The 14,257-nt window shown below is 37.9% G+C and overlaps 1 protein-coding gene across 2 annotated transcripts in view; it reads right to left on the reverse strand.

Moving 5' to 3' along the window:
* The window catches only part of LOC105470362 (growth associated protein 43), a 97,989-nt gene that overhangs the window by 30,147 nt on the left and 53,585 nt on the right, over window positions 1-14,257 (reverse strand). The window contains exon 3 of one of the 2 annotated variants that reach the window (XM_011722236.3): window positions 2,097-2,349. The exons of the other annotated variant lie outside the window; for it this stretch is intronic. Coding sequence (XP_011720538.2) covers window positions 2,315-2,349 — 35 coding nt within the window. The 3' untranslated portion in view covers window positions 2,097-2,314. Of the gene's footprint in view, window positions 1-2,096; window positions 2,350-14,257 lie in introns of those variants that run through there. 2 annotated transcript variants of the gene reach the window in all.

Below are 14,257 nucleotides of genomic sequence, written 5' to 3' on the forward strand. Positions count from 1 at the left end.
TGTTGCAATTTTGTCTATTGTTACAGTATCCATTGGATAATACATTTGTCTTTTGTATTACTTTGAATACAAAATAATACTTTGAAGTACTTTACTTTGGGTCACGAAGAAACCATTGTTCTCTTTATTTGCTGGATAAAATACTTCCTTCCACTATTCTACCTGTAGGAAGATGACAGATTATCCATGCTTTTACCATCTTCAATTTTAAGATTTGCCCAGAGGATCTTCATATGGGCAGAGGAGAGTATGAAGATGAGAAGTGATTATTTCAGATTATCAGAAAAAAACTAAGGCAAAATGATATTAATTGAGGACCTACTCTATACCTGATTCTTTAAATATGTTACCTCATTAAATCCTCACCACAACTGTTTAAGGGTAACATTTTAATCTCCATCTTATAGATGAAGACATTGAAGGTTATACAAATAATTAAAACCATGCAGTGAGGAAGCTGGGGTTGAACTCAGAACTGTCCAGTTCCAAGACTGTTTCTCTATGAGGTGTTCAAAGTTAAAAATGTTTCTGAAACATGCCTTGTAATCTGAAACTTCGCATCGAAATAGGCCTACATTTAAAATCGTGACATTTTCTTTTCCTCTCTGGAAGCAAGCAGAGACAACATCTCCTGGTTTGTTGAGGCAGCGCTGGCTAGGGACTGAAGCTGCAGAAGGGCTCAGACAATGATGGGCAGGGGGTGGAGGGGGTCTCTCCTAGGGGAGCTGTGCCCCATCTGCCATTTAGATCTGCTCAAAGACAGAAAATCCATTTGCCAAGGAACCCTTTAGGGCCTGCTGTTTGTGAAGCCAAGAACAGAGAGCGCTAGTGCTGGAAGATCCTGTAAAACCATCTTCTTTTACCAGCAAGGAAGGTAAATTGGCCTTGGCCATGGCCAGAGAGCTTGTCAGAAACAGAGCTACAAGAAAACCATAGCCACCTCTTGGTACTCAGCTCAATCAGTGCCTTCCCCTGCTGTTCAGCGCCCCTCTAGTCCTGTTTCTTCCACGCCTCTTGCTTTCTTGCCTATTACCCCTTCTTTCTCTTTTCTACCCTCTATTCTTTCTCCACTTTCCCCTTGCTTATTCTTTCTGCCTCCCCTGATCCATTTCTGGTCCCCTTCTGCTTTTTTTCCTCCCATTTTTTTCCTCCATTTTCTATCCCATTATTCTTCCCTCTTATTCTCCCTTTTCTCTATAGGAAATGAAGAATTTCTATCCACATCCCCACCTTGTTCCTCCTAAGGGCCCATCTTCCTTTTTCACATTCTGACCAATTTTCCTTCTGAATCAAATACGCTCATTCAAACTCAGAGTGTCTGGGTGCCTGGGAAATATTTAGAAATGGGTCATGGAAAAGAAGTTGCTGATGTATAAAATTCCAAAGAACTGGGCTGCAAGTAATAAAAATGGACACTTGCCTGAAAAACTCTTAGCTTTTCTTGTGGGACTTCAAATTTTAAAAATTAAATGGTTCTTTCCTTTTCAAGCTGTTTATGAAAAGAAATCTCTCCATAGGTGCAATCCATATTATTGGCCAGTCAGTGGATGTCTATTGAGAGCCTTCTATGTGCTGTGCTCTATTCTGAGCACTGGGGCTACCATGCAGCCTTCAAGAAATGAAAAGTCTACTGAGAGGGAGAGAAACTGAGGACAACACAGATAAACACAGTCATCTTAGGCACTAAGAATGCCATGGAGAAAATAAATTGGGTAATGTGATATAACTGTTGGCACTGGTAGGGGTAGTGCTGTTCTGACCAAATGATCAGGGAAGTCTTCTCTGAGTAAGGGACATTCAAATGGAGACCTGAATGCCAAGAGGCAAGGGCTAAGAGATGACCATGGGAAGCTCAAGGGAGAAAGCAAGTGCAAAGGCCCTGGGACAGGAGTAAGCTGTATTTCTCAAGAGACCTTAAGAAAGCTATTAGGGCTAGAGAATGGGGAAGAAGGGCAGAGTAGAAGGACATCTGATCAGAAAGCTAACACATGAGATCACATGAGGCCTCCTAGGCTGTAGAAATAAGTTAGATTGTATTCAGGTTGCAAAAAGCAGGCAAGCATTGGGAGGTTTTATGTGGGGCTTTGATATGGACAGGTATAAATTCATAGCTTTGTATGAGTGGTTTTTCAAGTAGTCCCCTCAAACCCTAAGCCTACAGTGAGCATGGCATCATGGGACCTATCCCTTTTACCCAGTTGAGTTGTGTCACTTGTGATGTTAATCGCTGAAGAGGCATTGAGGATGTCAGTCCGTGGAGTTAAATAAGAATTGGCCCCATTGCCCATGCATGTTTCCCTTTGGGGCACTTGCTTCAACAGAGGCACCAACAGCTATCGTCCACCAGGGCTAAGGAGTGGGAGAAAGAAAGGCAACAGATTTTTTAGAATTTTTGAGACTGATTTTGGCCTTTAACCTTCTAGAAATTTTATTTTTGTGGGTATTTCAAAATTGTATAGATAGAATTTTTTAAGCTGTATCCCATCAGAAGGAATGCATTATTTATACAATTATGTTGCACACTGGAGTAGAACTAAAAAGTATTACTGCATTATTAGCCTGTTTTTTAAGTTAAAGACCCAGTACCCATGGATATAATAATTTTAATAATTTGGGGCCAGGTGCAGTGGCTTATGCCTATAATCCCAGCACTTTGGGAGGCCGAGGAGGGTGGATCACTTGAGGCCAGGAGTTTGAGACCTGGTGAAACCAACATGGCGAAACCCCGTCTCTACCAAAAATCCAAAAAATTAGCCAGGCATGGTGGCACATTCCTGTAATCCCAGCTACTCGGAAGGCTGAGGCAGGAGAATCGGTTGAACCCGGGAGGCGGAGGTTGCGGTGAGCCAAGATTGCGCCACTGCACTCCAGTCTGGGTGATAGAGTGAGACTCCATCTCAAAAATAAATAAATAAATAATAAAATAATTTGGTTAGTAACCCTGGGTGAGTCATTCAAATTCCACTTGTTTATGATTTATACTACAAGTCAAATTTTAGAATTTGAGCAGTATCTGTTTATAAAATAAACAATTCAAGCTAAATACAGAGTGGGTGCCTGCCTGAAAAGATGAGTTTTGAATTATGTTGAGTTTTAATCTTGCCAAGATTGAAGACCTCTTGAATTTGGCCTTAAGCTTAAAACAGTGATTTTTAATTATTATTAGTTAGAATGTCAAATCAAAGTTTAACCAAGATCAAGAAATAGTTTGGTAGAGGTGTAGGGGCTTGTGAGATAGGACCCCAATCCTTGTTAACCTGGCCTCTGCAAAACAACCCAAATTCCCAGAAACTATTGCTGAGATGCTGCTCCACGGAACTCCAGGCTCCAGCAACACAGCTCAAAGTTCACTGATTGAGGATTCTAGAAAATAAATTTTCTTTGGGACTACTATCTGTAAAATATCATTTAGAGAACAAATTCTGCATGGTTTTAATACCAATGGAACTAAAATTAAATGGAACAGTGCTTAGTTACCTAAAACCATGGTTAGAAGTTACCTAAGACCAGTCCTATCTGCAACTAAAAAATAGGACTGTAATATGAATCAATTTTCTGTTGACCTTATAAGTAATACACGGAATCTACTATATCATCAATATGGGTGCAGTTATCCATACTCATTGTAAAGATCAGCTTACAGTACAGTAAATGAGATCGACTGGCACTGACTATTTTGTTTCTGTCCACATGTAGACAATAAGTAGCTGAGAAATTTCTTAAATGTGCATTTTTCAAACTGTACTTCAGGGCTCAGAAATGATCCACTTAGAGGGTAGGGACAGATGCAAAAAAAAAAAAAAAAAAAAAAAAAAATAGGGATTTCTGGGCATTTTCAGTCATCTCTACTTTCCCCTATCATTCTCAACCAAAGCAGCTCTCCTTTGGGGTTTAGTGTATATATTTTAAACTCATTTGAGCAAAGAGTGCCTAGGCTAACAATTTTGAAAATGTCTGCCTTCAGCAGTTACTCACTCATCTGATTCTACCTCTGTGAAGGCATTGTTTCACAATGTTCCTCCTAGCACTAAAAGCATCTTTCTCACTAAACATTAGTATGAGGGAAGGAAATAGTCAATTCTTCCTCTGCATTAAATGTGAAATGGTTGTAAATCAATCTGAACCCTGAAATCATCTCTGAGAAACCAGCTGAGAAGAACTATTGCCTCCATCAACATGTCTATTTTTAAATTTTCCTTCTTTTCTCATGAAAGAACATAATAATTTTCAAACTATGTTAATCATGAGAAAGAGGTTGTAAGAAAATTCTAAAATTTAATATTTTGGGTTCCAAGATTTGAGAATTTTATATCTGATGATTACTTTTAACTCATGTTTAAAGTTCCTAAGTATCCATTTTATTATAACCTCATAAATGTAATAAATTATGCACTTTCCTTTAAAAAAGATAAAAAGCCTTTCAATGCATTAAAAAGATACAGCTCAGATCAAATTTTGAGGACAATGTACGAATTCCTTCAGTAGCAATTGTTTTTCTAATTGAATATAAGAATACCAATTCTAAACTTTACTTTTTTTCCTTAACCTTTAACAAATGTACAATGCTCAACAGAAAAGACTGAATGTTGAAAACACTTCTCATGTGATCACATATATATGTACATAACTATGTGGTTTTACAAATGGATATTTATATGCTTTTATACTGATACATTATTTGGAAGTTGATAATTACTATTCCTAGTATTTTAGAATTATCAAAATAAAATTAATCAAATTGCTAAAATATAATTATTTGGGGTATGCTGGAGCTGACTAACATTGGCTGCTGAGAGCAAGATACTAGCACCTCTTGCTAACTGCTTATTTGGAAATAACACATTGGTAGCCTGAAATCAGCTAGGATGGGAGTATTTATACCATAGAAATTGGCAAAAACTACAAATCAGAGCTTTTAGAGTTTTCTTTTATTTTTTGGAGAGCCAGTTTACCAGCACGCTGCTGCAGATATCTGATAAAATCATAATGAATGGTTTACACCTTGATGGCAAGAAAAATAAAACTAACATATCTTCCCATAGGGGCCAGGTTCTCTTATGAATCTATTATAATTAAACCACAGTATCAAAAGAAGAGGAAGGAGGAAATCAAAAATCTTCCACCACTAGTTTTCCTTCTAAAAGGATTTGATTACACCAATGGGGAGAATGCTGAAACCACATTACTGAACTCTGTGCTTTCTTAGCCCTTTAAACTGGAATAGAATTTCACAAAGTGGGGCACTTTCTGTCTTTTTACCAGATACATGAGGGTGACTTTAAGTTGCAGTTTTTGTGTGGGGAAGAATCCTTTCAGCCTCCCACGGCAATATCCCTCATGGTCTGTAATCTGAATAGCCCACAGGCTGTACACAAATTACGTTTGCACTAAGGAGTGGGAAAGCCTGTTTACTGGTCTGTGTCCCAGCACTGTTGGTTTGGGAACACATTAACAATTCACCCTATAGTGGAGCAACAGCAGGTTCAGTAGACTCTTACACACCTTGCGAAGATTACTTAATTGTGTCAGATGAGGAAAAGAAGCCAAGGAACCTGGCAGATCATTTCTTCCCTGGGTGTTCCTGTCACACACTGGCAAGGGCCACCCACAGGTCATTCATGTGGCTGGAGTGAAATTAATCACCTGCTTTCAGTAGGAAGCAGCCTTGACTTCCTCTAGTTCTCAATATGTTTCTGAATATAATGCAAAACGCTCACACTGGTCTATGAAGCCCTAAATGGTTTGAATTCTGGCAACCTCAGGGATGACATGGGCCTGAGTAACAATGGAACTTTCCAGTGAGCTTCTGTATTCATTTTCCTGGGTCAGTTTAGGATTTTCTCTACGGCATAATATTATTCATTCAAATTATTGTCATAATGCAATAATAAACAACAGGAAATGCAATAATAAACAACACAGACATGAAGCTACTTTTTCCACTGAAAGTTAAAAAGCTGCTGCAAAATTATGACCTGAATCAATTTATTTATATGTGTGTGTTAATTTGAATGAAAGGTGGTTTCTGAAGTTTTTAAATAAACGATATCCCTTTTCATTGGATGTATCCTTTAAGATTCAGCTGAGGCAACCTCTACACCAAGAACTCTTCCTGGATAACGTTCCCCTAATTAGCCAAACCAGAGTTTTAATTTTTAGGCACTATAAATTTCATCTTAGATAACTTTAGTCCCAACTCCTAGCTATCCCCAACCCACTGTAGGTTCACAAACATACCCTGATTACATGACCAGCCGAGAAAGGACCATTACTCTTCCCACACACCCTCAGAGAGACGAGGGGTGTTCCTGGAGCCATTCTCTACTTCTTTTGGGCCTGAAGGGTGACGAAAATGTGGAACTTACCATTCTTCCAGATTTTCCCTACAGTCTAAATTCTTGGGCAGCCCTTTCCCTACACATTGAATGTGAGCGTATACATAAGTGCCTGGAAATTGGCAGAAGGGTATACTACAGGCATGGATACAGTGCTTAAACATACCTAAATTATATTCTTCACTTTGTCACATACCATAGAAGAGAACATTTTTTCCAAGGCTACAGAAATGTTCATCTCCACTTTATCTGAGAGACACACACATTCATCATGCCCCAGTAAGGAGGGATCATTTTAGGTAAATGGCTTCTTGTTTCTATTCTAAATTCCAAAAGATTCTACTAACTCATACTGGAAAAACAAAATAAAACAGGGTAGCCTTCAAAAGTTATTTCACGTGTATGTGCCACCAGGATAGAACATTTATGTTGAGTATGATTTACAAAGAAAGGCAAAAAACCTTCCTAGAATACTTTCTTCCCCTGAAGATATGTTAAGAACTACAATTTCCCTTCCAAGAAGAGGGGTGTGAGATGATCAACCTGAAATATTTTAATTCTCATAATCCTCTAATTTGTGATTTGGAGATTACAAATTAGTGTGAGGATTGCTGAGTAATCACATCTAACTTGTATATCTTCCATACTACCTTTTCTCAGGACATTTGATAGCCCAATTCACACACTTAGGCCTGTTAGCCAATTTCACTAATCGTCAAAGATCCAACTACTGTGAATGTAGAGTTAAAAAAAAAAAAAAAGAAGAATTGGAAGAGGCTTGTATTAGCTTGTCTATATAATACTTTATGTTTTAATGACAGTCTACTGATGAAATTTTAAAAAGCTTATCAGATGTCTATCAGATGTATCCATTGCTCTACATAAGCATCCAAGGTTTTATTAAACCTTGAAGCTGTTTAATTACTTTAATGAAATAAAAGCATCTAGAAATACACTGATATTGAATTAAGTGTAAGACGGAAGTGAAACTGCTGATAGCAAATGATGGCTGTCTATAGGCTATAGCCACTGTAGCTATTACAGCTAGAGTTTTCCATCCAGAGACAGGGTTAGGAGGATTATAAATCAGGAGTCCAGTCATATCAGAAAACATCATTTTCAACTCTTTGTATTCAATCTCAAGTGTAAGATGGGGTTACAAACCTCTACTGAGATATTCTTGCTGTCTTCTGGGTCTCTAGTCTAATAACATACTTTCTTAGAATTGACTCTTCCTAGATTCTTTGCCCCTCTATCTAAACCTCTCTACTATCAACCCCATCCCTTAAGCCCATTATCTAATAGTTAAGAAAATAAAGGACTATGGAAAAGTGAGGATGGTTGGCTAAGAAGCCCTATATCCCCCACTTCAGAGATGCCTCCCTGGTCTACCATTGCAAGATTGTCGTGTGTGTGTGTGTGTGTGTGTGTGTGTATGTGTGTGCGCACATGTATGCAGAGAAAAATGAACAATATTTTATGAATGTGTATTAATATCTGAATAATAGTCTATATTTTAAGAAATATTAATTTTTAGTTCCAAATATAGTTTCACAACTTTAAAACTGGGGGAGGAACATGTCTTTCTGTTTTTCAGCTTCTTTTATGAGGTGATAGTAACAATTTAACATAAGCTATGAAAGAATGAAGGAATGGTCTCAATAATTTGAGTTCTGTGACTCTGTAACACATTCCTTCATCTTGTCTTTTTTCTACTTACTCTTTTTAACTAAAGAGTTAATGAAAGGGCCAGGCGCAGTGGCTCACACCTGTAATCCCAGCAAGGCCTAGGCAGGCAGATCACCTGAGGTCAGGAGTTAGAGACCAGCCTGGCCAATATGGCGAAATCCCATCTCTACTAAAAATACAAAAATTAGCCGGGCATGGTGGCGGGCACCTGTAATCCCAGCTACTAGGGAGGCTGAGACCGGAGAATCACTAGAACCCAGGAGACAGAGGTTACAGTGAGCCAAGATTGTGCCACTGTACTCCAGCCTAGGCAACAGAGCGAGACTCTGTCTCAAAAAAAAAAAAAAAAAAAAAAAAAAAAGTTAATGATTGCTCTCTAATTTGTCTCTTCTATTAAATTCTTTAATATTTTAGTTATAAAGGTACCAGATCCTTTGGAAATGCTCTTGCAAAGGGGGGTAGACCTAAACAAGAATATAAAAATGATACTAATTCTGATAAGCTAAACTTAGGGTAGCAATTGCCTACAATAAATAAAATGACTTTCATCTGATTAAGATATTAAAATTTCAATTTTTAATTTTCAGATCCTCCTGGAATAACTGATGTATTTGATGGAGTCAGTAATATACCTGTTAGGAACAATCAATTTCAACTGATCTTTATAGCTCTCTCAGGTCTAATAAAACAGTCCTTGGAGTGTTTTTTGAAATAAGAATCTAAGACTCAGAACTAGTTTAATATCCCCAATAATTCTGGGGTGATAGGGCTGTGAGGGAATTATGATCAGGAATTTTGGTAGTTACTAGATACCCATCTGTAAATGCTATCCCTAATAATTCCCAGACAAGAGTCTGGAGTATCCAATTATCCAAAGAAGAGAGATGTTCTTATATTATAACACATTGCTGGGGTCCTTAGACATTTCTCTTCTCTTTGTTTCTTCCAGAATATCACTTGGATAAGTGTCAGCATTCAGCATGTGACCTCTCAGACTCTCAGGGTTAGGCTTCTAGTTCAACATTGCTAGCTGTCAACAATGATTAAGTGCCATAGTCTCTCTAAAGCTAAGATTTCTCCTTGTAAAAAGGAAAGGGAAAATTACACTATTACGTTACTACCACAGAGTGGTTATGATGATTAAATGGAACAATCCCCACATAGCACTTAGCACAGTACCTGGCAGTTAATAAATGCTCATTAAGTGCCACCCATTATTAGACTTTTATATTTTAACTCTTGAAAGAAAACCTTAAAAAACCAACTATCGTAGTCCCTTTTCCTGAGGATGACACAAATGAGGTCCAGAGAAGCAATAACTCTCCTAAAATCTCTCATCTTGTTGGTAGAAATATTAAGACTAGAACCCTGGTCTCTTCATTTCAGTTCAAAGATCTTTTACCCTTATTATATTACAGGGCAGGTAGGACAGAGAATGTCCTAGTAAGGTCCTTGTTGGTATTTCCCAATAGCATCAGATCATCACAACAGCTAAGAAAAAAAGAAAATGAAGAAACTGAGATAAAGCATAACACCTTAATAGAAAGAACTGTAGGGCTACAGTGAAGGTGAGGATTTAGAGTTCTATCAGTTTGACCCTTGTTTTGTCACTGGCTGTATGTGTGGCCAGAATACCCACTTACTTTGTCCCTATTCTTGGAATATAAAAATAGAAAGAAAAATGTTATCAAATGACATTGGGCTGTTGTCAAGAAAAGCCAATAAAAATGATTACTCTAGCAATATGAAAGTGCTCCATGAAAGCTTAATAATCAACAGTATTTAAGAGGTATACCACTGAGTATCTGACAGGGTGCCATGTTTTATAAACAGCATTTATGGACTTCCACAACCAAAATTTTCATTCTTTGTGAGCTGTGTATAAATTCAGGAAGTGGTTGAAACCACATTTCAAATCAAAACTGCTCATGAAGCACCCTGCCAAATAAGTGTAAATATCCTTGGAAAGTCTCACATCTAACACACAGCTTGGTAGAAGTGGACCTATCTTTTGGAAAGCTGAAAAATAGATGGTTACCTTGGACCTTAGGGAAACTATTGTTCTGGGAAACATAAATAATTTTTAATCCAGAAATATGAGCTGGGTATCTCATTTTCTTACAAATAATTATCATTCTAGAAATTATAAATTTTGCTTCCATTCTCTTCGTTAATCATTTGAGTATCAGGACACACATTCTATAAAACATTTTTATAGTAAGTAGTAGACTGCATCTTGGCCCCTGAAGCACTGCTTCATTCATATTTTGTCCAAAGTGCATTGGTAGAGGGAATACCCCATACCAATTGCAGAATTTAATTGAGATTATAAATATGATTGTTTTCAATGTCATTCCCTGAATTTCACACTACCCCCACTATCAAGTAAGAATTCATTAAGGTCAAAAGACTATATCTTGTTTTTGTTTTGTTTTGGTTTTTCTGAGACAGGGTCTCACTCTGTCACCCAGGTTGGAGTGCAGTGGCACACAGTCATGGCTCACTGCAGCCTTGATCTCCTGGGCTCTGGTGATCTTCCTGCCTTAGCCTCCAGAGTAGCTTGGACTACACCACCACACTCTGCTAATTTTTTCTATCATCTGTAGAGATGGGGTCTCCTTCTGTTGCCCAGGCTGGTCTCAAACTCCTGGACTCAAGTCCTCCTGCCTCGGTCTCCCAAAGTGCTAGGATTACAGGCATGAGCCACTGCATGAGGCCAAAGGATCATATCTTACTCATCTTGGTGACCCGAATACCTAGCACAGAAGAAAGTTAACATAAAGAGAAGGGAAAAAGAAAGGAAGAATAGAATAAAAGGAGAGAGAATGGGAAGGAAGGAGGGAGGAAGGAAGGATAAAAAAGAGGAGGAAGAGAGGTAGGGAGACACTAAGCTAATTTTTCTATTCAGGGAATGGCAAAAGGAAATTCCTCCCTCTTTTCTTGATCATTACTGATGGCATCAATTTGCAAGATGTACTGAGACCATGAAAATACAATGCAGCCAAGATCAACATGCAGAACATATGAAGTCACTCAGAACTCCACTTCCAACTAGCATCAGTCAAGGACCCTGTGGCAGTCACCCAATCAATATCACTGATTGATAGCCTTCTAGATAGGTTACCTTGGTAGTACCACATCACTGAATATGACCACAGTAGAGTCCTCTGTTGGGGATAATCAATAGGCTACCACGGAGAAGAGGAGACATAACAGAGAATTCCTTCACTGAGAGCCAGTGAGCACAGTGGCACTGCTCGGCAGGAGACCCCAAGGACATAATCATTAAAGGGGGCTTGAAAGTTCTCTACTCATGGCTGAATGGGGCAGTGTCCCACAGATGTTTTAAATCCTCCTCTCCCTCTAAAGGAATCATTATCAGAGGTGCACTGAAATGTTTTGGTTCAAGGCACATAAAGAGCCGGGCAGGCAGAGTGGCAAAGTAGGGCGAGGGGGACATACTTGGAGAATTTAAAACAATGACAATAATCAACCAACCTCAAAGATCAAAATACAAATGACATCCTCCCATAACAAACAGGTTGGTAGTAAGTAGTAAAAGAAGTAAAATAAATAACATTTATAATTCCTGCAACGTTTCCATAGGTATTAAAGTAATAATCATATCTGATCTAAAATTTTTAAGCCTGATACTGACAGAAATTATTTTCTTGGATTCTCTCTTTGTACCTATTTTGCCCCTTACCCTATTGCACCCTCTTAGACTGTCCGTCCATGCCCCTCCAGGCAGCTGTAGAATCCTAAAGTAACCCATGGTAGCCACACATTTCCAAACAGTACAGCCCAGTGGAAAATGCTGCTACTTTAACCCAGGTTAAAATGAAATACAGTGGAAGAAAGAGGAAATGCAGTACAGGGCACCTGGGAATTTGGACCTGATATGATGTGATAGATATCCTTGTCATCTCTATCTTCTGTGATCCCTTGAGATTCATCACAGCGGGGTAATTTGTGCTTGTCACATAGAGCAGGCAAGGCTAATAGTTACCTCAATCCAGAAAGAAACGACAGGCAGCATTTCTGAATCTAACCAAGAGGACAATACCTACCCAACTTTAAGAAATAATGTAAATTGCCCTTTGTGATTACCTTCAAGTTGAACTTCACCTATTTTTTCAATCACCTTTGAATGCACACGATAAAGTCTGATTAATTAAGATATTTTTCAGTCAGAAACTGTAACATTTAGGGCAGAGAAGAGTGCTGTTTGCTTTCACTGGCCAGACACATTTTTAATCAAATAAATGAACAGAATAAGCAAATATGCAAGAGAAATATATAAATGAGTGAACAAATTATTATCTATAATTTAAATTTCATCAATTTATATTCACTATTTGACATTTGTTGACAACTTACTACATAAAATATTTCATTAATTCATTTGGAGTTATCATAACCTGAAAAATAATAAAACTTAATTTCTTTTAAAATATATATTAGACTTCTTACTGATTCAAGAAATCCTTCTATCAACCCAAATCATAAGCATATACCTAAAATAACATCATGTCTCTGTTTCTCACAACTTTAGAAATCCCAGTTAAAAAATATGGTCTGTGCCATGTCAGATCTGTTCTGTATTTAAAAGCATGATTAATTTCTAAGATTTATGAAAATGACACATTACGTAACTTGTCTATATGCAAAGTGATTTCCAGACATTATATCTGAGGCTCAAAGCTTAAATCTAAAGAAAAGTAGTTAAGTTTTGCTTTGCTGAGTAAATTAAAACTCACACCCCACTTTTTATCACATGCCTTACCTTTTCCAGGGAAAAATTCCCATCTTCTAAACCTCAATGTCTGGCCCCTGGGACAGTTGTGTGGTTAGAATAAAGATTCAAAATGAAAAGAAGCATATGATTTATCCAGAGCTGGAATATGCTAATAACAATGTTAATTAATATTATCTGGCATCTTATTCACAGAAATTTAGGGATAAGATGAAAGAAGTGTAGACCTAAAATATCTAGAATACCACCTACCATATTGTAGTATCTGATTTTGGAGAAATGTATATCAAAGTAAATGTCCAATCATTACTTTCTCAATCTGATGGTCAGATATCAAAACATTTCTCAGACCATTCCCATGGAATAGTTTTTCTCCCAAGGAGCACACTGTGGCTCAGTCCGTATTTGGACTGTTGGATGACAAACATCATTGGTTAAACCGAGGCGCTTCCAAAGGAGTAAACCCAATCTTTTAAATGGACATAGAAGAAACTTTATCTTTGAGGATCTTTGGGGCTGGAAAGTATTTATGGGTCATATTAGACTAGAGAAAGATAGTGGAAACTGTTGGCCTCCTTTACCCACTGTGGATGTGTTGGAGATGAGGGAAGGATCTAGTCTCCAGGGACAAAGCTCTGTTGAATTTATCTTGCTCTGGGAATATTCTATTCCAATTCTGCACAATTGAGCAGTAATAGTGAAAACACTCCAACTTTCAAGTTACAGTTCCAAACTGAAGAGAATCCAGTACCTTTTTGTAATCATAGGAACCCTCAATTATTTATGCATATTGTAGAAAGTTGTGTCTTCAATAATAAAATGATTATTTATGTTTGACTTCACAACATATTCTGTATTTGGGGTTTTTCTTTTGTTTTTGGCAACATCGACAGACTTATTTTCCCAATTATGTTTGACCCCAATTAATGTTACAATTAACATTCTCTCAGCATACCCACATATACACACACTACTCACCAACTGATGGTGGAGAGAATGCCCAGAAACATAATGTGAGATAGGGAAGGGTGGTCTGAGATTATACATTTGCTGCCAGCAATTCACACACTAGATAATCTGGATCAAGAAGAGGATGGCTGTATTTATACCAGGCACTTTCCAGAGCCAAATAATCACATTAGCTAATTCCCATCCATATAATATATGTAGCCTCAGTAATTACTTATTAAACTAAGTCTATCAGCACACAGAATACTTTTTTAAAGCAGATTTATCTAGTTTGACTGCATATGTCTATCCAATTAAGATAATTGCCAGATCTTTCTAGTACTGGCTGCTACATAGACCTGCCTGAGTCCTCTCTCAGGCATGGAGATATTTGGGAATGTAACCTTAGCTCTTAGTCCTGCCACTTTGGGAAATTAAGCACAGCTTCCCTTGATTTCTGGAAAACACCTTCTAGACTTTTGCCTCTCCCTTGATGACCCAGGTGGCCTGGCCTTCCGAATAGCAACTC

The sequence above is a fragment of the Macaca nemestrina genome, chromosome 2 (genome assembly GCF_043159975.1).
Source record: "Macaca nemestrina isolate mMacNem1 chromosome 2, mMacNem.hap1, whole genome shotgun sequence".
Taxonomy (NCBI): domain Eukaryota; kingdom Metazoa; phylum Chordata; class Mammalia; order Primates; family Cercopithecidae; genus Macaca; species Macaca nemestrina.